Source organism: Eumetopias jubatus, unplaced genomic scaffold (genome assembly GCF_037043125.1).
Source record: "Eumetopias jubatus isolate StellerSeaLion01/CBP00866 unplaced genomic scaffold, mEumJub1_p1.0 scaffold_12, whole genome shotgun sequence".
In the NCBI taxonomy this organism is placed as follows: domain Eukaryota; kingdom Metazoa; phylum Chordata; class Mammalia; order Carnivora; family Otariidae; genus Eumetopias; species Eumetopias jubatus.
The window spans coordinates 1,494,409-1,519,120 of NW_028274818.1; the positions used below are offsets into that span (position 1 = coordinate 1,494,409).

Here is a 24,712-nt window from a genome sequence, read left to right on the forward strand (position 1 = left end):
CAGGGTCCTGGGATTGAGCCCCACATCTGGCTTCCTGCTTGGCGGGAAGCCTGCTTCTCCCTCTCCCACTTCCCCTGCTTCTGTTCCCTCTCTCGCTGTCTCTCTTTGTCAAATAATAAAATCTTAAAAAAAAAAAAAGAAAAATAAATAAAAATTAAAACACTTTGTAAGTCGAAACAGAGAAGAAACTTCAAGCCAAGATTTCTTAAGAAGAAAATGCAGACAAAAAATAGAGTTTCCCTAAGTTTTGAGGGCAACACGAAACAGCAGAACATGTAAGTACCCCAACTAGTCCTCCAGTCTGTATTTTCTCAGGACTCACCTACTTTAAAGGACTTTCAAATTCTTATCCTGTATCACAACTGACAAATCTGTGAGACATGCTAGCTGTGCCCTTGTATTTACTTTGCCCCCCAAAGCCCCCTCTCTTTCTAGCAAATTCTAACAAAGATGCCAATACCTAATTCTGAATATGAACACCTCTATAAAGCTTTCCTTGCATATTCTCCACCCACCTTCTCCCAATGATTCTGTGAATTCATAAATACTCTTTCTGTATTTTTATTATGGAAGTTATCACATGATAATAACTTGTTTAATGCACAGGATAGGCACTCAAATATTTATGGAGAAATAGATAAATCAAATAATACTGTGAGGCTAGACTAGAGATTATGTTTAAAATTAAGTGAAAGAAAACTTGATCTTCCTTTGTGAAAAGTACAATTATTAGTAATATAAGTAAATACAAATAAATATAAGTAACGCAAGTAAAATATTAATCCCTTGACCAGTTATCTAACGTGTAGGTATGGGTGCCTGGGTAGCTCAGTCAGTTAAGCCTCTGACTCTTGATTTCGGCTGAGGTCATGATCTCAGGGTCGTGAGATCCAGCCCCACATCACACTTCTGCGCTAGGCATAGAGCCTGCTTAAGATACTCTCTCTTCCTCTCCCTCTGCCCCACACCTCCTACTCCTGGCATGTACGTACTCTTTCCCTCTTTCTCTGGGGGGGGGGGGGGGGGCAAAAAAAGGAAAGAAAGAAAGAAAAGCCAAAACCTAGGTAGTATCTAACCCATTTTTTCCTCAACATTTCATTTCAAAACAATTGGGATTTGTGTGCAGCAATTTAAAAACTGCTAGGCAAATTAGCTATACTAAGCAAGAGCTGAGATACTATTATTATCATCCGTATTGTTTCTTATTAAAGAAACATTAATCTATCAGTTCTGTAATTTAATAAAATCTCAGACCAAAAGGACTTAATTAGAATACTTGGACTCATGTCGGTTTTAGTAACTCTCCATAAAAATCACTTCACTGAGATTCGAAATCACCTCTTCAACGAGCTGTTTTCTATAGAATCTATTACATCGGCACAGGCGTTTCTTTTCCAAATAGAAAACTATCTTTTGGAGGAAAATTATAATTAGCGCTGTAAATTTTATTTATAATCCACTGTGCTCATTAAATCCACTCAACTAGGCTAAAATGACAACAAATAAACTATTCACCGGCAAAATGTCAGTCAACATAGTACTAGAGGTTCAATGCTCTGTGACCTAAATTGTAATCAGTGTATAGCGGTATCGAAATAGACCCCAATCTCATTAAATTCAAAGAAGTTTCAGTTTTAATCACCGGCCACAGGAAACAGATATTTTGGTTACTTTTCATTTGTCACAAAAGCACCTTTTTTTGGCCTAGTAACCTAAGTAAACTGGGATCAGACATAACTGCACATACATGCTGCACAAATCCAAAGCTGGAATTTTGTTTAAATGCCAGAAAGGAAGGTACCATTACCTCTTCTCCTTTTAAGTTCATGTGTAATAAATGCAGGTAAATACTATGACTTCCACCTCTACTCTCACTTTCTAAAATGCTGCTATAGAAGAATGAATAGACCATTCTGGCAACTTATGAAATGACAGACACCACATGAAGTGGCAAGACAACAAAACCCAAATTTTTACAGGAAATTTTTTTAAGATTTTATTTATTTATTTATTTGACAGAGAGAGAGATTGAACACGAGCAGGGGGAGCGAGAGAGAGAAGAAGACTCCCCACAGAGCAGTAAGCCCGATGTGGGGCTTGATCCCAGGACCCTGAGATCATGACATGACCATAGCCAAAGGCAGCCACTCAACCAACTGAGCCACCCAGGTGGCCCTTACAGGAAATTTTTAAAAAAGATTTTATTTATTTATTTGAGAGTAAGTTAGAAAGAGCACCCGCACAGTGGGGGATAGGCCGAGGGAAAGGGAGTCGCTGAGCTCAACGTGGGGCTCAATGCCAGGAACCTGAGACCACAACCCGAGCCAAATCAAGAGTTGATGCTTAACCGACTGAGTCACAAAGGCACCCCAACTATTTATATTTTTTAATTGGGGGAGGAGGGAGACATATGTATTTGCCTGTATATACGTTATATATTTTTGGGAGATATTACAGACTCTAATGTTGGGAGTTATCTTCCTGGAAGATTCTTTGCACCAATTTTGGTTCCAAAACAACTAGTTCTTGGGGTGCCTGGGTGGCTTCTCCCTCTCCCTGCCTCTCCCTTTGCTTGTGCTCTGTCAAATAAATAAATAAAATCTTTAAAAACAAACAAAAAGGGGCGCCTGGGTGGCTCAGTCACTGGGCGTCTGCCTTCGGCTCGGGTCATGATTCTGGGGTCCTGGGATCAAGTCCCACACTGGGCTCCCTGCTTGGCGAGAAGCCTGCTTCTCCCTCTGCCTGCCACGACCCCTGCTTGTGTTCCCTTTCTCGCTCTCTCTCTCTCTCTTGAATAAATAAATAAAATCTTTAAAAAATAAGTAAAAATAAAAAATAAAAACAATTATTCTTAATGAGGTATTATTTTCCAAGTGTAAATGTAAACCTGAAAATGTATTCAATATACATATCAGTTTTCTTCATTTTGATTGAGAAATGGTTGTTCTGCTTAATCGTTATCACAGTTGGTAAGGGGTTATCACGAGATTATCTAAAAGGGGATTCCAAAATAGATTTACTATTTATTTAGAAACAATATTTCATTGTTTCCTTTTTTATCTCTTAAATTCTGAATCATAGGAGTTTATTACCTAATCAAATAATATTTTCTGGTCCAATATCCATACTCTCACACATTTTATTTTATGTATTTTTAGTGGGGAAGGGGCAGAGGGAAAAGAAGACAGAGAATCTTAAGCAGGCTCCACACACAGCACGAAGCCCACCCCCCCACCCCCCCGGGGGGGGGGGGGCCCTCAATCTCTCCACCAGAGATCATGACCTGAGCTAAAATCAAGAGTCCAAAGTTTAATTCACTGAGTCACTCAGGTGCCTCTACACATGACATTTTTTATAACAGCTTCCCATGTCCAAAGTATCTCTTGCTGTCTGAATTAGTTTCTGAATTCAGAGAACAAGAATGATAAAACCCTGAAAAAAACCATAGAGGAAAATCTTCCATAAACTGGATTTGACAGTGATTTCTTGGATAGGACACCAAAAGCACAGGCAATAGAAGAAAAAATAGATAAACGAGTTCATCAAAGCTGAAAACCCTTGTGCATCTGAGGACACTGTCAAGAGAGTGAGAAGACAACCCACACAGGGGGAGTTACTATTAGCTAGTCTTATATGCCAAATGTATAAAGAACCCTGAAAACTCACCAATAAAAAAACAGCACAATTCAAAAAGTGCCATACCAATTTACTCAACACCAGCAGTGGATGAGAGAGCTTGTTTCCCTAGATTCCTGCCAACACTCAATTATTATTATTATCATTAATATGAAATTTTTCAGTTTTGCCAAAATGTAATATAGAAAGGTCTCAAAATTACTGAAACATAAACCAAGTACACCTTCACACCAAGTACACAGCACTGTAACTCAGTATCTTTAAAAAACATATTAAATCTAAAAACGTATTAAAAAATACATTACAAATACATTAAATAAAAACAGAATTAGGACCCTTAAAATCTTTAATATAACTTTAAATAGAAGACATTAAGAGTATCATCCTCCAATATTTTCTCAAAAGAATGAACTAAACTTCACACTCCAGTTATTAATGTCCTAGTTCCTAAACAATGAACTGAAATTTTTCATAAATTAGTGACATATTTGAAACCCTCTAAATAAAGAGTTCATGAGTAAACTACTATAAATTTAACAGTATGTCACATAATTCAAGAAAAGGGAAAATTTCATTTATGGAACTGAACGTGGGTTTTGCTTTTAAAAATTACATAAACAGGGGCGCCTAGGTGGCTCAGTCGTTAAGCGTCTGCCTTCGGCTCAGGTCATGATCCCAGGGTTCTGGGATCGAGCCCCACATCGAGCTCCCTGCTCCGCGGGAAGCCTGCTGCTCCCTTTCCCACTCCCCCTGCTTCTATTCCCTCTCTCGCTGCGTCTCTCTCTGTCAAATAAATAAATAAAATCTTTACAAAATAAATAAATAAATAAAAATTACATAAGCAGTTTAAAAAATTAAACAGTTAACAATCATTCAGCACTAATCATAACAGCAAATAACTTATTTTTTCAGAGGATCTTGTTTTTGCTCTCTGAATACTGCCGGAAGAAAAATTTTATGTAGAGATAAAGTATATGATCCATATTTGTTTTTATTAGGAATATAAGACCTAATATTTGATTTATCTTTTATTTTATTTTTTTAGGGAGGGAGAGAGGGAGAGAGAGAATCTTAAGCAGGCTCCACGCCCAGCACAGAGCCCTACACGGGGCTCGATCTCTGGGCTGAAATCAAGAGTCGGACACTTAACTGACTGAGCCACACAGGTGCCCTGTAATATTTGCTTTAAAAGCAACACTGACAAACCCAACTACTTTTGAAGAACTGGGGGTAAATGTTGCAGTTGCATTTAGTAAAGCCTTGTTTTAAAATAAATAAAACAAAGTGCCCACACTTTCTTAAAACTACCAACATTGACTCGTAATAGTCCCTCTTTCCTTCCTTGGCCAAGGATGCTTAATCTTTTTAGAGTCATGACCTCCTTTAAGAAGCTGGTGATAGCTATGTAAAAACACAAAACTCTATACTGATTGTCACATTGTGAGGACAACCCCACACACCAGCATCCTCCCAGGGACCACAGGTTGTGAAGCCTTACATCAGGCTGTAACAAGGAAAAGAAAACATTCACAGGAACCTGTCACATGCCAGATGCTTTATATAAATTTAATTTTATATACATCCATTGAAGATAGGCATTCATAGTCCCACTATAAATGAGAAAACTGGAGACTTTTACAAGGAAGGAGACTTTACAAACTCTAACATTGTTTCAAGGAAAAAGGTCTACATAAAAATCTTTTTCAGGGGCGCCTGGGTGGCTCAGATGGTTAAGCGTCTGCCTTCGGCTCAGGTCATGATCCCAGGGGTCCTGGGATCGAGCCCCGCATCGAGCTCCTGGCTCGGCAAGGAGCCTGCTTCTCCCTCTCCCTCTGCCTCTCTCCCTGCTCATGCTTTCTCTTCTCTCTCTGTATCTCTGTGTCTCAAATGAATAAATAAAATCCTTTAAAAAAAAAATCTTTTTCAATCAATCTTATGAAAATCCTTGAGTTCAGCAGGAACTGATATCCTCATGAGGAAAATAAGGCTCAGGGGAGGTTACTCAACTTAGCGAAGATTCACCCAGTTCATTTTTTCAAGAATTGGTACAATAACCGTTTTTTTCCTGGCTTCTAATCTAACTCATTCACAGTTCATTTTATCAATAAAACATCCCAAACTACTTTACATGTCCATAATCTTTGAAGAATAGCAACTACTAAAAATTTCTGGATGCCACAGCAATTTCAAGAACAAAGAGCCTGCATCATTATGGTTTCTGGTAACATGCAGAAAGCACATGAATTTGATGTTAAGTAATTAACAGTAAAAATTAAGTTATTTCACACAGTCAGGAATATTTCAAAATTTTAGCCAAAATGTTAAGCCAATTCTTTCTAGCTAGATCCACTGTTTTACTTACATATACAAATAATTTAAATATGCACGTGGGCCCGTATGGTGCCCATCGCCTGAAATTAGATATTGTATGAAATGGCGAGGGGTACCTGGGTGGCTCAGTCGGTTAAGTATCTAGCTGTCTTCGGCTCAGGTCATGATCCCAGGGTCATGGGATCGAGCCCCACGTCAGGCTCCCTACTCAGCAAGGAGCCTGCTTCTCCCTTTCCTCCCCACCCCACCTCCACTTGTGCTTTCTCTCGCTCTAATAAATAAATAAAATCTAAAAAAAAGAAAAGAAAAAGAAAAAAAGAGAAATGGCTAAAACTTGTGGTCAACACATGACCTAAAACAAATTTAATGTCCTTTTCTAAGATTTTATTTACTTATTTGACAGAGAGATAGAGAAAGAAAACAAGTAGGCAGAGAGGCAGGCAGAGGGAGAGGGAGAAGCAGGCTCCCCGCTAAGCAGGGAGCCTGATGTGGGTCTCGATCCCAGGACTCTGGGATCATGACCTGCGCCAAAAGCAGAAGCTTAACTGACTGAGCCATCCAGGTGCCCCACAAATTTAGTATCTTTACTGCACAGAATAAATAAGGTTAAGAAAAATTAGTTATTTTTTAAAAAGATTTTATTTATTTATCTGAGAGAGAGAGAGCGAGAGCACAAACAGGGAAGGCAGCAGAGGGAGAGGGAGAAGCAGGTTTCCCGCTGAGCAGGCAGCCCGACGTGGGACTCAATCCCAGGACGCTGGGATCATGACCTGAGCCAAAGGCAGTCAGCTTAACTGACTGAGCCACCCAGGTGCCCTGAAAAATTAGTTACTACTTTGGAGAGCCTACGAGAAAGAGGGGACAATTTTTAATGTATCAACTTGCTTTATGAAGAGTGACAGGAATTAATCCTTGTATTAAACAATTCATTTTACAAAAGCTTTCAACGTATGGGGTGCATAGGTGACTTAGTTAAGTTTCTGACTCTTGATTTCAGCTCAGGTCATGATCTCAGGGTTGTTAAGATCGAGCCCTGCTTAAGATTCTCTTTCCCTCTCCCTCTGCTTCTGCCCCTCCCCTCCCCCTCATACTCTCTCTCTCCTTCTCTTAAAAAAAAAAAAAAAAAAAAAAAAGAATGAAAAACCAAACCAAACCAAACACAAAAACCCACAAAAGCTTTCAACATATGGTAGTTAACTGGATCCTCACAACCACCTTTAAAAGGTAAGTGGTATTATAGTCATTTGACATCTTTGAGCCTCAATTTCTTCCCTGTTAATCTGTCTATAACAATGCTAGTAAATAGGAAGGTGAGAGTCAAATGTAGGAAATTGCTAACTCCAAAGCCAGCATTCTTTCCACTACCACATGTAGGAGTAACAACATAGGTATGTCCGATTTCAAATGTCTACCATACAAATACAAATGCATTCACGGTCATGCTGTCATGCCCGTCCCTGACAAGCCTCAGAGCCTCTTGTAGTCTCACAGAACAGACTACTTGGAAATAAAAGAGATTAAAATCAAACTTCCCGTAATAAGTATGAAGTTGGATAAAAAATTAATAAAGAAATCCAAGGAATGTCAACAATTCTACTCACCCGTTTTGAAGGACAGTGCTCATTCTTCTCATCTGTCATCTTCCCACTTTTAAGTGCTTTCCTTGGGTGCTTGATAGTTGTTTTTATGGCAGGTCGACATACATAGTTCTCCAAGTTCTTTGGAGGTTTTTTAGTTCTCTTAGCCTGAAGGCCAATTTTCAATTTTAAGTTTCCCTCTGAAAAGTTTGTTTCTTTCACTGAAAACTGTTGCTGTGCATCAGTCAAACCATCCTCCTTCCCTGCTTCACTGTTTCTTTCCCGATTCCACTTGCGAAGGTCCTCTTCCTCTTTTGTGTTGTTCTCTAGCTCTCCTTCTCTCTTGCTGACCACTGTGCCAGGACCGATGGCAGAGGGACTCTTCCTTGAAAATCCTTCAGAGTCAGAACCCAATCCTAACATAGCAGTATTTCTAGGGTCCATCACAAGTGTCTGTTATTGCCAAGGAAGCTTAGGAAAATTTTACAGAACTGTGTTCCATAAAAAACAGGGATCTCCAAAACTTGCATCCAGCATCTCTTTCTCTGCAGGATAAACCATAACAAAAGTTCATGAGAAAAGAAAGCAACTATCGCTTAATGTGAAAAATGGGTATAAGGGGAGAGGGGCAATGAGGTCAGGAAGAATCCCAAATCACAGTTATAACCAAAACACAGTACAAAATGAATTTAAATTAATTTAGTTATAAATAAATTTAAAATTTTAGAATAAGCTTATTATTCTACAGATATCATAAACAAGCTGTAGGAATACATGTTATGGACTGTTTTTAGTACTCCAACTTTTTAAAGAGGTTTCGGGCTTTTCCGTTAGGACTCTTAGGCTGGAATTATCTCTGCTGCTGGTGTACAATTAAACTCTGAATTCATTCACTCATTCATTCACTCAAAAATATTTCTGAGCTCCTATCATGTGCCAGGCATTGTGCAAAAACCTGGAAACACAGTACTCAACAAAACAGACCCAGTTCCTAAATTTATAAGACTTATACTCTAGTGAGAAAGACGAACATTAAAAAATTGTTATATAAATGATTTATAATTGTTATAAAAACTTTGAAAACCAGAAATTTAATTTTACAAGTTTTCCTAATAGTGAATAGTCAGTTGGCATGCTTTAATTCCCCAAATCCATAAATATTTTTTTCCAAATTCATAAAGTATTTTTAAATGAGCAAATTATTATTTTACAACAGATGTACACCTTACCTGTGAATCTGAATAATCTACACAGGGCAACCTCCTTCTCATAAATAAAGATCTTCAGGAAACCAGATTACCATCTAATCAGGGGGCTGACTAGCAAATATAAAACCAAAACAATTCACTATTCTTGAAGATTGACAGACTAGTTTTTACTCTAAGCATATATCCAGTCAAGATCCAGGACAAGTATCTGAAAAAAGAAGAACAGCCTATTCCTTAGAACATTCCATTTACGAAGTAGAATACTTCATAGTTTAAACAACATGCCTTAAGACTTTTCTTTCCAACAAGACTGCAAGATTCTCAAGAACAGAGATCATACAACTATTTCACAACTGCTACAAGGAATGTAAGTGAAATGCATAGCCCAACGCCTGGCAACACAGCAAAGGGTTCAGGAGAAGGTGCCAACAATTATTATTACTAATAGTACTAGCAGCATATTAAGTATTCAGTAAATATTGGCCAATTGACTAAACTCTTCAGTTTGTTCCCACTCTATTCATTCACAAAAACAGCCACAAGGATCCATTCTGTAATCTTCCAATCAGCTCACTCTCACAATTCTTGCTGTCTAACGCTTCACAGATTAATGCTTCACAATAGTTTTCAAGGCTGTTCATAATCTAGCTCGTAAGTATTCAAACTTGCTTGTCCTTACTTCCCAACACACATCCCCTATGACGCCGTCAATTCAGTTTCCTTTACTGTCCCTAACAAATCATGTTCATTTCTGCTTCTGTGCCATGTACTTTCTTTCCCTCTAAAAGTACAAAGTCCTGGGGCTCCTGGGTGGATCAGTCGGTTAAGTGGCTGCCTTTGACTCAGGTCGTGATCTCGGTGTCTTGGGATCAAGCCCTGCGTCAGGCTCCCTGCTCAGTGGGGAGTCTGCTTCTCCCTCTCCCTCTGCCCCCCCATGGTCGCTTTCTCTCTCTCTCAAGCAAATTAATTGAAAAAATAAAAAAGTACAAAGTCCTATCTTGTCCGAGATGGGTTCATAATCCTGAAATTTAAAACTCTGAGAACCAGAAGCTTTTTCATAACTCACTAGGGACAAAACCTGACCAGACCTGATTTGGATCCATTTTGGTCTTAATCACCACAATTTTTGTGAATAGCCATACATTTCAATGCAAAAGTATTACTGTGCTTGATGAAGGAGTGCTACTCTAAACACCACTGTGGAAGTAACCCAATCTACGTTATCTTTCTTAAAGGAAGAAACAGATTTTTGGATGATACTTTGTGCACTTACGTTTTAACACTTACATTTAAGCTTGCATTGACCTGATCCTTCCCTGAATACCTATTATCCATCTAGGATCACAATTTGAGTAATCAGCTTTTTTCCCCCTTCTTCCACATTTGTCAACTACATCCCCAAATAATTACAGTGTTAAGCTTCATGAGGGTAGGGACCTCTTCTGGCTTGTTCACGACTATTTCTCCAGCACCCAGAACGAGGAACAGCACATATATTAGTATCCAATAAATAGCTGAATGAATTTTAAGGCCCCTATAGCTTCTAACATAACATCTGGCATTTAGAAAATGTTTCTCCTTTCCTTTCTTACATGACTTCACCTTGTGTTACAATAAGAGTCCTATATACAAGTTTTATCTTATTTGTTTAGTATATGTATTTCATAGAGGTAGTTTTCTATAAACTTACTACAATATCTTAATTGCACTAGTAACAGCTTCAAAATTATATCTTATACCTCCTTCTGTCTCTGTACCATCAAAGCTGGTCTAAGAAAAACAATCACGTTCACTGATCTCACTTTACATTCCTGAACGCTAACCTCAACTGGACCCTTAGTGATGAAACCTGTTTCCCTAATCCGCCACTCTCCCACACAACTACTTAGAAGTCATCTCCACCCTCACTGATTTTGCTTCCAATCTGATGATGGCAGTAGAAACAATCAGAAGAAAACTGCCACAAGCTCCCACTATACTGCATACTGACCCACCACCTCCTGTTTGTCTGTTCCTATAGATTCTGCCTTCCCTACTATCATAATATAGTGGGGCACCTGGGTGGCTCAGTCAATTAAGCATCTGACTCTTGGTCTCAGCTCAGGGTTGTGAGTCCAGGCCCCATGTTGGGCTCTACGCTGGGTATGGAGCCTGCTTAAAAATATAATAATAATTAAAAAATACATATATTTCCAACCCCTCCGCTTGAGCACTAAAACCTACTCTCTCCTTGCCTTCTCAAGAGCTTTATTAGGGCAACTATCCTTTCTCCCTTGCATCATCCATTTCTCATTTTTCCTCTGGATGATACGAGTCAGCATGAAAACATACTACAATATTTCTCATCTAAGAAAACTCCTCTTGACACATATCTTCTACCAGCTTCCCATTTTTCTGTCCCCCTCTTATAACCAAACTTCTTCAAAGGGCAGTCCATTCTTGCCATCTCTAAATCCTCACCTTTTTTCTCTGGAATGCACCAATCACACTTCACCACCACCTCTCCAAATAAACTGCTAGTCAAGGTCACTAACGTACTCCATGCTACTAAGTACACCGGTCAGCTCTTAGTCCTCTACTTGACCTAGCCACAGAATGTGACACAGCGGAACAGCCCATTATCTCTGCACTGACTTCCAGGAACCCTCTCTGGATTCTTCTGCCTTACTGGCTAGTCAACCTCAGTCTCCTTTACCAGTTTTTCCTTTTCTCCCTGAACATTAAACACTGGCGCACCCCAGGGCATGCTCTTCCCTTCCCTATCTACACTTACTTGCTCAATGACCGAATCCAAACTTTCAGCCTCAAATTCCATCTAACATTGTTGATTCACAAATTTCTATCACTAGATAGAGGCCAGGTGTCGGGACCTCTTCCTCGAACTCCAGAATCCTATATCTAAATGCCTACCTGACACACTGCCTAGATGTCTACTAGACAGACACCGCAAGTTTAGCCTGCTTAAAATCAGTTCATCTTCTGCCTCAACCCTCCCAAATGTTCTTCCCACAGGCTTCCTCATCTCCATAAATAAATGCAACTCCAGCTAGAAATATTTAGGCTAAAAATTCCTAATCACCCTTAACTCCTTTCTCTTCCTCATGCCTCACATGTTCATTTAGTCAGCAGTCTTCTTTACCTTCGAAATATATGCACTATCTATTTCTTGCTAATTTGACAGCTACCACTCAGATCCGAGTGATAGTATCTCACCTGGACTACTGCAAAAGTCTCTTCAGTGCCTCGCTCCTTGCTTCAGCCCTTTGTATCTCTTTAGTCTTCTCAACTCAGCAGCCAGGTGATCCTTTACTTTAAAAGCTTGTGTCAGATCATGTCATTCCTGGGCTCAACACCCTTTAAGTGACTTCCCATCTCACTCAAAATGGAAGTCAAAGTCCTTACAATGGTCTAAAGGCCCTATTTACTCTGCTGTACAATCCACTCTACCTCTTTTCCACCTCTTACCAAACTCCCCACTTAGTTCCAAAAGGGGGGGGGGGGGCAGAGGTCTCCTCCTTCTGTTTCCCAAAGTAAAATACTCCTACCACAGGGCCTTTGCAATTATTATTCTGCCTGACTAGAAGACTCCTTCCCCAGATAACTGCACGATTTGCTCTTTCATGTCCTTCACCTTTACCTAAATGTAACCTTATAGAACAGGCAATCTCTGACAATCCTTTACAAAACTGAAAAACATTATCTCCCCATCTTCTTCTAACACTCTGTCCTGTTTTATTTTTCTCCATGGCTCTTCTCACCATCTGGTGTACAATGTATTTATTATGGATGTCTTTCCATTGGGATGTAAAGTGCCCCCAGGAAATGGATTTTTGTCAGTTTAGTTCAATGTAATGTCCTAGCACCTAAAACTGTACCTGGCATATAGGAGGTGTTCAATAAGCATTTGAATTAATTGCATGTCTGTTGTGGGATATATCTTACTGGCTTTAATTTTTTATTTTCTAGTCATTTTCTCCCTTCTTTCTTCTTTCTTATTTATCTATTTTTAAGTAGGCTCCACGCCCAGTGTACAGGCCAACACAGGTCTTGAACTCACAACCCTGAGATCAAGATGTGAGCTGAGATCAAGAGTTGGACACTTGGGGCGCCTGGGTGGCTCAGTAGGTTAAGCATCTGCCTTCAGCTCAGGTAATGATCTCATGGCCATGAGGTCAAGCCTCGAGTCTGCCTCCATGCTAAGCGGCTGAAAATTCAACCCCTCTTCCTCTGCCCCTCCCCCTGCTCTCTGCCATTCTCTGTCTGTCTAAAATAACTAAATACATCTTAAATTTAAAAAAAAGAGTTGGACATTTAATCGACTGAGCCACCCAGGCGCCGCATGTTTCTTAATTTTTAATACCCATCCTGGGTTTCATATTACTAGTGGTGAACTAATATAATATCCCTGCCATATATTTTTTTGGTTAGTCATGAAAACAAATCTGTTCTAGAATAAACACAAATAATTTACACAAAAACAACTTTTATATCCTTTTAAATTTCCCTACTTTTTTTCATAATGAAGGAATCCAGAACTCTTCATATATATATATATATATATATATATATATATATGTATAAATGTGAAGCAGAATTTCAGTATTTCCTCCAAAGAACTCAAAAGCATTTTTACCAGCACTTACTTACTTTTAACACATTCCAGAGAAGGGTTTGGAGAGCATGATTCTCTTCATTTTAAAATGGAAAAACTGAATCTGAGTGACACAGATTATTATATAAATATCAACAAACTAAAAAAGTATTAATTTGAAAACACTGATCACTACCCCAGAAATGTATGTAAGAATAGAGAAATATTATGTTTCCCTAACTTGATCAAAGAGGAAAAAGAACAGTATGCCTAAGGGCATATTTTGTGAATCCATCTAGGCAGTGAGACTGGAAAGGCATGACTGGCAAACCCTACATACCAAAATTTAAGTGTTTCTAGTAAAGATAAATCCAAATTCTGAAGATACTTCACAACAAAGAATGCTTTTTATCTGCTAAATGTAAACTGCTTGAAAACCAGTCCCTACACCAGCTGCCAGAATTCTGATATTGAACTCTGAAAACAGTATTCTTTGTGAATGATACTCTTCCAGCTTTTGGAAAGGTATCTATATAATCTAGGTTTTCCATCCAGAACAAGGATGCCATGTTGTTACACAATGTATTTTGGTTCCTACTACAATATATTCAAGGCAAAATATAGTTCCAAGGGGAAACAGAGAACTAAGACTGCTAGAATCTCTTTACTCTAAGAGACAAATTCAACATTCATCTCACATACAACGTTAGGATTTATAGGATGTCTTCAAATCACCGAAACAATCCAGAACACTCTAGTCCAAATTCAAGGGAAACTAACACTAAATCTATATCACGAAGCCCTTTCACTGAGATCATTTTAGCTGTGAACAAGCTTTTTAGAAAATTACTAATTACTAGGGTGCCTGGGTAGTTCTGCACTCAGTGGGGAGTCTGCTTGTCTTCTGTCCCTCTGCCCCTCCCCCCCAACTCGTGTGTGCACATACATGCACTCTCTCTCAAATATTTTAGTATATGTGCTGCCGAAGCAAGCACCGCACTCTCTCTCAAATAAATGAGATCTAAAAAAAAGGAGAGAAAATTAATAATTGTATTAATAGGATATGTACATGATATCAACACAAGGCATGATAATCTTTTAAGATTTTATTTATTCATTTGACAGAGAGAGAGAGAGAGTGCGCGCACAAGTGGGGGTGGGGAGCGGCAGGCAGAGGGAGAGGGAGAAGCAGGCTCCCAGCTGAGCAAGGAGTTGGATGCCAGGCTCCATCCCAGGACCCTGGGATCATGACCTGAGCTGAAGGCAGAAGCTTAACCGACTGAGCCACCCAGGTGCCCCAAAGCATGATGACCTAACAATATATTAGATACTACCTATAAATATACAAAATAAATCACATTTCATAGTGATTTATGAATGCCCTATTGCTATATATTCATATATTGCAATATGACAATACCTGGGCAAGCAATACAAATATAAAACTTTTGAACAGGAATTGCTCAAACTTGTTTTCACCTCATACCCTATTCCCTCTCTGAAGTGATGACTACTACCCACCCACACCTCCCATACTAATCTCACATCCAATTAACAAACAACGGATCGGATAAAAATAAACAAATTCACTGTTAACACAGTGCTCTGGTTTGTGAGATACCAAACCATTATGGAAAACAATTCAACTAAGTTTGGAGACCATTTTGTGTACATACCTTGTCTATCATAACAGGTTGGAAGGGAATAGGCATACTTTGATAAAACACTATTTAGCAAGGCAATATAAAATCAACTATGTATTTTTTATTTAATTTTTTTTTAGATTTTATTTATTGATTTGACAGAGAAAGACACAGCGAGAGAGGGAACACAAGCAGGGGGAGAGGGAGAAGCTGGCTTCCTGCAGAGCAGGGAGCCCGATGTGGGACTCGATCCCAGGACCCTGGGATCATGACCTGAGCTGAAGGCAGACGCTTAACGACTCAGCCACCCAGGCGCCCCTACTATGTATTTTTTTAAATACTACAAAACTGAGTCCTTCCAGTGGATGCATTAGTTAAATTAAAAAAAAAAAAATTACATACATAAAAATTTACTGACCTCTTATATTTGCAAAGCTCTATGCTAATGTTATACAGATTATCTCAGTTACCATTATTATTCCATTTTCAGAGATGAAAAAACAAGTTAATAACCAACAAAAGCTTGAGCCCAGGTCTTTCTGGTTCCTCTCAATACTATGTTACGTGGCCACCCAAAGATCATTTTTATTCCTGGTCTTACTACTTCTCTCTGCTACATCTAGCATACTTGCTATTTGAAACTCTTGCTTGTCTTCTATGATCACACATTCTACTGGCTCTCCAACAACCTCTGCAACCATTATTATATCTCCTGTATGCACTCATCATCCTTAATATATCCCTTCATTCAGTGAATATTTTGAGAGCCTAAAATATGTTTTGAGAGTTGTGATACCCACTGTAGAAATAGTTACAAATAATTCAATATGCTCCTAAGTCTTATGAACTTTAAATTTTAGAGGGGCAGATAAATGACTATTTTTTTTTTTTTTAAGATTTTACTTATTTATTTGACAGAGAGAGAGACACAGTGAAAGAGGGAGCACAAGCAGGGGGAGTGGGAGAGGGAGAAGCAGGCCTCCCGCAGAGCAGGGAGCCTGATGCGGGGCTCGATCCCAGGACCCTGGATCATGACCTGAGCCGAAGGCAGACGTTTAACGACTGAGCCACCCAGGCGCCCCTAATTATTTAAATATGTGATTATAACTTATAATAAATGTGAAGGTACTGAATATATGAGGTACTATATCAAGGAAACTTGGAGGAACAAGGAATATATCTTAGAAAAATAGTTAACTTTAAGCTGAGACCCAGTCTGAGTAGGAAACAGCCAGGCAAAAGAGGCATTAGGAGATACTTCAAAGGTGTTAACTGATTTGATTTTCAGCAAGATGTAGGAAAGGAGGGAGAGAATTGAAAACATAAGCAACTGGTGAATTGTATGGTAGTACCATTTAGACATTCCATCAACAAATTACTTACCGAGTGACCATTATGTAACAGGAACTGGGGACATAGCAATGCAAAAACACAAAAATCCCTGCCCTCATGTGGCTGACATAAAAGTTGTCTGCTGGGATGAGATTAAGAGTTCAATAAGTATGTTAAATTTTATTTTTTTTAAAGATTTTATTTATTTATTTGAGAGAGCGAGAATGAGAGAGAGAGAGAGAGCACATGAGAGGGGGGAGGGTCAGAGGGAGAAGCAGACTCCCCGCCGAGCAGGGAGCCCGATGCGGGACTCGATCCCGGGAGTCCAGGATCATGACCCGAGCCGAAGGCAGTCGCTCAACCAACTGAGCCCCCCAGGCGCCCCAGTATGTTAAATTTTCGATGTCTGTGAAACATTTAAGTAGAAAGGTCAAGCCGACAGCCAGGAACACATGCACATATGATATACACAGAGGGAGGCGGTATGATGACACTACATAAATATATAATGGAGTTTTACAATTTTTTTCCAACCTGGTAAGAAAGATAATTTATATTAACTCTAATATGTAAGGATAATTTCTTTCTTTTTGGGTAAGTACATTTATCTAAAATTATCACATTGCAGATTGAACAATGTTGGCAGATTTTTAGCTTAAGTATAGTTTGTCTCATCTGTGATAAATTTTTATCTTCTCTGTGGTCCTTATCAAACATAGTAAGAGACTATAATCATTATTCTATTTCTCAACAGTAAGAAAACAGATATAAATTAACTATATAAGACCTTAAAAAATTACAGCACATTATGTATCTTAATTTGCCCTAGCTTTTATACTCTTTAATCCTACATCTCATAGATGGCCATCCTATTTCTTAGGATATATCATATTAGCTAAGCACAGTACCACCAGTTGCTCAACCTGGCGGTCATCCTTGCCTCCTCTCACTTCCCTATTCCCAACGTGACCCTAACACCAAAACTTGTGAATTCCACATAAATAATTTCTGATTACACCCAGTTCTAAGTCCACTGCCATTCTGTCCAAAACAACAAATCTTACACAGAATATAGCAGCTTTCTAACTTCTCTGCATATCCACCTTGTTCTCCTCCAATCCCTGCTCTAAAATGCAGGTAGAAATATGATTTAAAAAATAGTCTGACTATGTCATTTCCCTGCTAGAGTAAGGGAGAGCTCCCTGTTAAGTGCTCATGCAGCATTTTCTAAGTCTCTTAACACTCATCATCATAGTAAGTTATATGCTTTTTTGGGGTAAATTATATGCTTAATACCCATGTTTTCCACTACAGCATTTGTTCCATGAGAATAAGAATCCTGACTACCTTATTTGCTGCAATATCCTTAACAAAGTACCCGGAACATAAAAGATATTCAATAAATATCTACTAACTGAATAAAAAAAATACATAATGCTATATTTTAAATTACATATGTAGACAAAAACTAAAAGATAAGAAAATGAAAATAAAAAAACGAAAATAGAAATACTAAAGGACTGACATTTTTCTTCAAGTATTATATAATCTTACACTGTTATTACGATTTTAAAAATAAGCACTATGTATATCACCATGTAATTTGCTCTTCAAAAGTAAAAGGGTAAGCAGTGTACTAACTGCCTTAAGATGTTTTATACTGAATCACTGATATACAAATCACTGAAATCACAAAAAGCTAGACTATCTTCATAAAGATACCAAGAAAACTTGAACTATATTCCTAAATAACTTATAAACTACACTTACAGAGTTGGATAAAGCTTTTTTTTCTTTTTTTTTTTTTTTAAGACTTATTCATTTGAGAGAGAGAAAGGAGTGCAAGTAGGGGGAGGGGAAAAGGGAGAGAATCGCAAGCAGACTCCCCGCTGAGCACAGAGCCCAAAGTGGGGCTCAATCTCATGACCCTGAAATCATGACCTGAGCTGAAATCAAGAGTTGGATGCTCAACCGACTGAGCCACCCAGGTGCCCCGGACAAAGCTTTTTTTCCTATACTCAACTACAGAACAACATTCATTTAAAACAGAGTGACAACCACCAATAATCCCTAACTTTCAAAGTACTCATCACCAATAAATCTAGCTGTTTTCACACTTATGTACTGTATATATTTCTTAAATTCCAAGATGCTAGTAATTTAAAAAGGATTCATGAATCACTGACCACATTTTCAGGAGAAAAAATTTTTAACTACTACCACATTAAATGTAATTATCAACTGTGTTATTTCCTAATTTCAGAAACATGAAACTGGGAGAAAAGAATGTGTCTCATGACCAAGGAAATACTGTATTATACCAACAAACTAATTCTGAAAGTCAGAACAAGAAAGTCAAATAGGGAGACATAAATTACAACTAGTAAGCCACAGGGGAAATACAGAAAGCATTCCCGGGGCGCCTGGGTGGCTCAGTCGGTTGGGTGTCTGCCTTCGGCTCGGGTCATGATCCCGGGGTCCTGGGATCGAGCCCCGCGTCGGGCTCCCTGCTCAGCGGGGAGCCTGCTTCTGTCACTGGCTCACTCTCTCAAATAAATAAATAAAAATCTTAAAAAAAAAAAAAAAAAGCATTCCCAAAGCTAACTCCTGGGAAAAAAATTATACTCACCGACTGTCTGTCACATGGATAATCTAATCAAACCTTGCTTAGCTCTTCCTGAGAAGTTAACACAGCTCAGATGTATACACTTAACTCTGTTTTTGTTTTGTTTTGTTTTTAAAAAAAGGTGCAATGGGGCTGTAGTGGCAAGGAATATATAGAGATGTTGATTTCTATCCCTAGGGAATTCTAAAATGGCAACAGGAGGGAAGTAAAAGTTACATCAGATTTTCCCATAAATGAATTATTGTATTCTGACAAGGGTTAGGGACTGTGAACTCAGGGCCAATGCACGTGGTTTCACATTAAACAAAAGAGCCACTTCAAAAGGGCACCATTCACATTGTAAGTACCTTACATTTGTTTTTTATAAAAATTTTCTGTGGAGAAATGAATAGGAATGTAAAATGGTGCAGACACTTTGGAAAAGAGTTTGGCAGTTCCTCAAAAGGTTAAACAGAGTTACCAGATGGCCCATCAAGCTCACTGCTAGGTATACACCCAAGAAAAATGAAAATATGTTCACGGAAACTTGTATACAAATGTTCACAGCAACATTAAACATACAATGGAATGTCATTCATCAATAAAGAAGAATGAAGTCGAGGGCAACTGCGTGGCTCAGTCAGTTAGGTGTCCAACTTTTGACTTTAGCTCAGGTCATGATCTCAGAGTCCTGAGATGGAGCCTGTGTTGGGATCCGCCCTCAGTGGGGAGTCTGCTTGAGATTCTCTCCCTCCGTTCTTCTCCCCACTCATACACGTACATGCTCTCTCTCTCTCTCTCTCAAATAAGTAAATAAATCTTTAAAAAAAAAAAAGCAAGCAAGCAAGCAGCACTGGTACATAATATAATGCAGATGTATCTTAAACATTATGCTGAATGAAAGATGCCAGTTCTGAAAGACAATTTATGGATTCCATTTATGCGAAATGTCCAAAAAAGGAAAATCCGTAGAGAAAGAAAGTAGATTAATGGCTACCTAGGCATGGGGAAAAGGGGAATGTCTGGGATGGAGTGACCACTAGTTGATGGACACCAAGATCAAATGTTCTAAAATTAGGTAGTGGTGATGGTTGTATTACTATGTGAATATACCAAGAACCACTGAATTGTACACTTTATTTTTTTTAAAGATTTTTTTTTTAATATGTATATATTTAAAGATTTTATTATCAGAGAGAGAGAGACAGAGGCAGGCAGAGGGAGAAGCAGGCTCCTCGCTCAGCAAGGAGCCCGATGCGGGACTCGATCCCAGGACCCCGGGATCATGACCTAAGCCGAAGGCAGACGCTTAACAACAGCACCCAGGCTGAACTGTACTCTTTAAATCGTAAATTATATAGGACACAAAACACATCTCAATGAAACCTTTTAAAAATTTTCTGGCAGATCAAAATAAGGTACCTTGTGGAAGGGATTCCTTTCCTTGCATAAAAACAAAATGTGAGCTAGTGGTAATCTTGTAAAAACTTTTTTCAATTAATAGCTTTCAACATGGCAACAAGCTGATTTATTTGACCTATGTTGCTACATGTTGACCTAACAGGCTATTCATGTGGAGAAGACAAAGTCAGGTCCATTCTTCAAGTTATACTCAAAAATAATTTCCTCATGGATTTAAGAGCTATATGCGAAAATGAAAGTACCTGAAGGATTTCTGTGAATATTTCTATAGCTTATTGTAGAGAAACCTTTGTAAGCAAATCAAGAAACTAGAAGCCATAAAGGAAAATACTGACAGATTTGATTATATAAAAACATTATAGATCAGTAAGGTTAAGAGTTATTCTATAAAGTGGTAAGTAAGAAATTACATAATACGAAAGATGTGCACAGGCAGGCAATCACAGAAAAGATGGAACTAATCAAGTAGAAACATAAAAAGAGGCACCATATCACTAGTAGGGAGGTATGAGTTCATACATGAGGTATGAGACAGTTTTCACTCATCGGTTTGGTTGAAATTTAAAACACTGATAACTACTACCAGCAAAGTATACAGGCAAATAAACACTAGTGGCCACCATTATTTATTCTGGAAAGCAATACTTACAGCATCTATGACAATTTTAAGTTTTATATACTCTCAGACTTCAATAGCAATTTTACTTTTGAGATTCTTATCATAGAAAAACAAAAGCACTAATAAATGATTTATTATAGCACTGCTTAATGTGGCCACAGGAAAAAAAAAAGACATACATATATTCATAACACACACACAAATATAGAACCATGTCTGATGGGGCGCCTGGGTGGCTCAGTTGTTAAGCGTCTGCCTTTGGCTCAGGTCATGGTCCCGGGGTCTTGGGCTCGAGCCCTGCATTGGGCTCCGTGCTCAGCGGGAAGCCTGCGTCTCCCTCTCCCACTCCCCCTGCTTGTGTTCCCTCTGTCAAATAAATAAGATCTTAAAAAAAAACAAAAACAAAACCATGTCTGCCATTTTTCAGTAAAAGAGCAAGCATGATATTCTATGTGTAAGGAATAGGGAAAAAAAACACATATGTATTTGTATGCATACAGAAATAAGTACAAATGATTATACACCAGCTAACGGCACTGGTTATTTTAGGGGTTTGGAAGTAAAAGGGAAATAAAATTATGTATATTTTTTTCTTGACCTGTTACAGAATTTGTATTAGTTTCATAATTAAGCAAAAATCCAATAAAAACAGGGTGCCTGGGTGGCTCAGTTGGTTAAGTAACTGCCTTCAGCTCAGGTCATGATCCTGGAGTCCAGGACTGAGTCCAGCATTGGTCTCCCTGCTCAGCAAGGAGTCTGCTTCTCCCTCTGACCCTCCCCACCCATGCTCTCTCTCTCAAATAAATAATTAAAATCTTTTTAAAGAATCCAATAAAAACATATTTTGAAAAGATTTGAAATACACATAGCTACCATATGTCGATACCTCTCAAAGTCTTCTTGTGTTTATATCTACATGAAATTGAGCAAAGTAACCCAAATAATTGGGGACATACTTTCTAACCCCAATATTCTATTACTGACTAGCTATTTTCTTAAAACATTCCTCTCCTGTTCATTTCCATTTAACGGACTACCGCACATTACACACATCTTTTATTTTTTTAATTATTTTATTGTGGTAAGAACACTTAACGTGAGATTTACCTCTTAACAAATTTTTAAGTGTGCAAGACAGTACTGTTGACTACAGGCACAATGTTATACAGCACATCTCCAGAGCTCATTCATCTTGCTTGACTGAAACTTCATACCTGTTGATAAGGAATTCTCCATTTCCCCCATTCCTAACTACACACCTCTTTATAAAAAATATGAACTTCTGTTCATCAAAAGAAACCACCGTTGAGAGTGAAAAGGCAAGCCACACATTGGATGTTATGTGCAAGGCATATATTGGAGAAAAGGACTGCATTCAGAATATATATTATCCAACAAGCACTAAAAGATGCTCTACCTCACCAATAATCAGGTAAATGCAAATCAATACCACAATGAAATACTATTACCCACTAAAATGGCTAAAATTAAAAAGAATGACAACAAATGTTGGTGAAGATGTGGAACAAATGGAACACCTATACATTCCTGGTACAGTTACAGAGTCAGACAATCAGTTTGGAAAACTGTTTGACAGTATTTACTAAAGACAAAAATATGCTTACCCTGTGGCCCAGCAATTCCACTCCTAGGTATATGCCAAAGAGAAATGAGTGCATATTGTTCACCAAAAGAGGGGAAGGTGGCCAGGTAAGGCTTCACAGCATCAACTTGACCTTTTGTCTCAGAAGATGGGTAGGTGTTCTCTAAGCAGCCGGGCACTGGGAGGAACATGAAAGTCATGGAGATATAAACGAACTGTTTGGGAATGATGACAGTTCCAAACAGCTGAAGCACAAGGGTGAGAGACCCAGTGAGACACAAAGCTGAAGTGGTAGACAGGATCTTGAAGAAAGAGCTAAACAGTCTGTTATGCCAAGAGACACAGTCAGGTTTGGATTTAGAAATTACATTCAGAAAGGTGTGTGGGATGTAGCTAAGGAAGCCAATCAGGGTGGGGCACAGTGAGGTAATTCTCACTTTGCTGCCATTTTACCCATTTTGAAGAATAACTGCTTTTCTTATACCCAGCCTGCCATTTTAACAGTGGTATGCTGCTTTAGCTGATGATCCTCCAGAAATTACTGTATTACCAAAATGGTGAAGGGGAAAAGTAGGTGTGCAGATGACAGTCAAGCAAAGATTTACTTAAGCCACTCCCCACAAACAACTACCACTGTCCTTATGTGTTTACTTCTGTTTTCAAGAGCAATCACTGTTGAACAAAATGTAAAGAATGCAACTGTCATTCCATAACATTCATAATTAAGAGGCCTATGAAACAAGGGTATTGGCCTATAACCAAAATTACCTAAAGACTCCCCAAAGTTATATAGCAAAAAATTTATGTGTATATATGCACTTTTTGGGACAGGGTACAAAGATTTCATATGCTTATTGGGGCCCATAACTACTGCCACCACCACCACCACCACAAAAGGAGTTACGATCCTCTGTTTTTGAAATCAGCTTCTAAGGTAAGGTACAGAATGGATACCCAGGAAACTAGAAGATGCCCACTTTGAACCACCTAAGTCTCAGTGAACAGTTTCCGGATTTTTGTGGAATAGATTCATCTAGAAATATTTTGAGAGGCTTATCTGAATCCCAAATCATATTACCATCTTAAACATCTCAGTTTCTACTTAAGAAGATCACCTCTAACCTATCTGGAAACTTTTGGTAGGGTTTTCCTAAGGACATCATTTACTTGGAAAAGAAATGGCTCTCGAATGCACACAACTGATGATTCTGACTTTGACATGGGAAAAAGAAATCATACGTGATGGACCCTTAATTCTCTGGTGATTTCTATAAAATTGCAACAAGATGTCAGATAAACCCTGGGGAATACGTTATTAGAAATGTTTCCCCTCAGTGTTCTGGAATTAATTTCTCTTCCTGGACTGACAAAGTCCAAAACTACTGGCCTTTCAGGCATAGTGCCAATTCAACAGATGGGCCCTACATTTTCCTAATGGTAGAGGTAGACTGGCAAGTGTGAAGTCATGTACTCAAGCAAGAGAGTATCTGTTTCATGCAGTAGCTAAGAGGATTTCTGATAGGGTTTTAAATCAATGACACAAAATAACCTACATGCTGTGATTTTGTCTGTAATTTCTATTCCTTTCCATTTTTGACACCTCAAGTACATTTAAATAGATGCCTACCCAAATCCAGATGTCCCAAAATATGCAGTAAGTCAACCTCAACAAGCCCCTAATACCTTCAAGTATTGGGTCTTACACATGTATTCTCAGATATTAATGTGCTGACTCAGTAAGTCCACAGATGAAAACCAGCTTCTTTAAAGGAAGGTTTAACAATGCCCAGTGATAGACCAAAGAAGAAAAGGAGGCAGCTTGATCTCCCTCTAAATTTTCAAAGCCAGGAATGGTTATCATGTGAATGGGTAAGAAGCTTCATGTCTTTTGATACTTTCTTATTATTTTTTAAAGTTTATTTAAGTAATCTCTACATCCAACATGGGGCTCAATCTCACCAACCTGGGATCAAAAGCTGTATGCTCCTCCAACTGAGCCAGCCAGGCACCCCAGAACTTCATTATTTTATAAATTTATATTTATTTATTTTACTTTGTTGCCCTCCACAATGGAGATCTAGGAAGGTAATGACCATTCTGGACATCTTTTCAGAGTAATCTAGTAAAAACAGGCACTTTGGCTTT

General features: G+C 38.5%; 1 protein-coding gene across 4 annotated transcripts in view; it reads right to left on the reverse strand.

Annotated features, from left to right (window-relative positions):
* ASH1L (ASH1 like histone lysine methyltransferase) overlaps positions 1-24,712 on the reverse strand; it is a 196,500-nt gene that overhangs the window by 160,343 nt on the left and 11,445 nt on the right. For all 4 annotated transcript variants that reach the window (XM_088016902.1, XM_088016901.1, XM_028090032.2 and 1 more), the window contains exon 2: positions 7,569-8,089. In XM_088016902.1, the coding sequence (XP_087873028.1) occupies positions 7,569-7,988 (420 nt within the window). In that variant the 5' untranslated portion in view covers positions 7,989-8,089. The remainder of the gene's footprint in view (positions 1-7,568; positions 8,090-24,712) is intronic.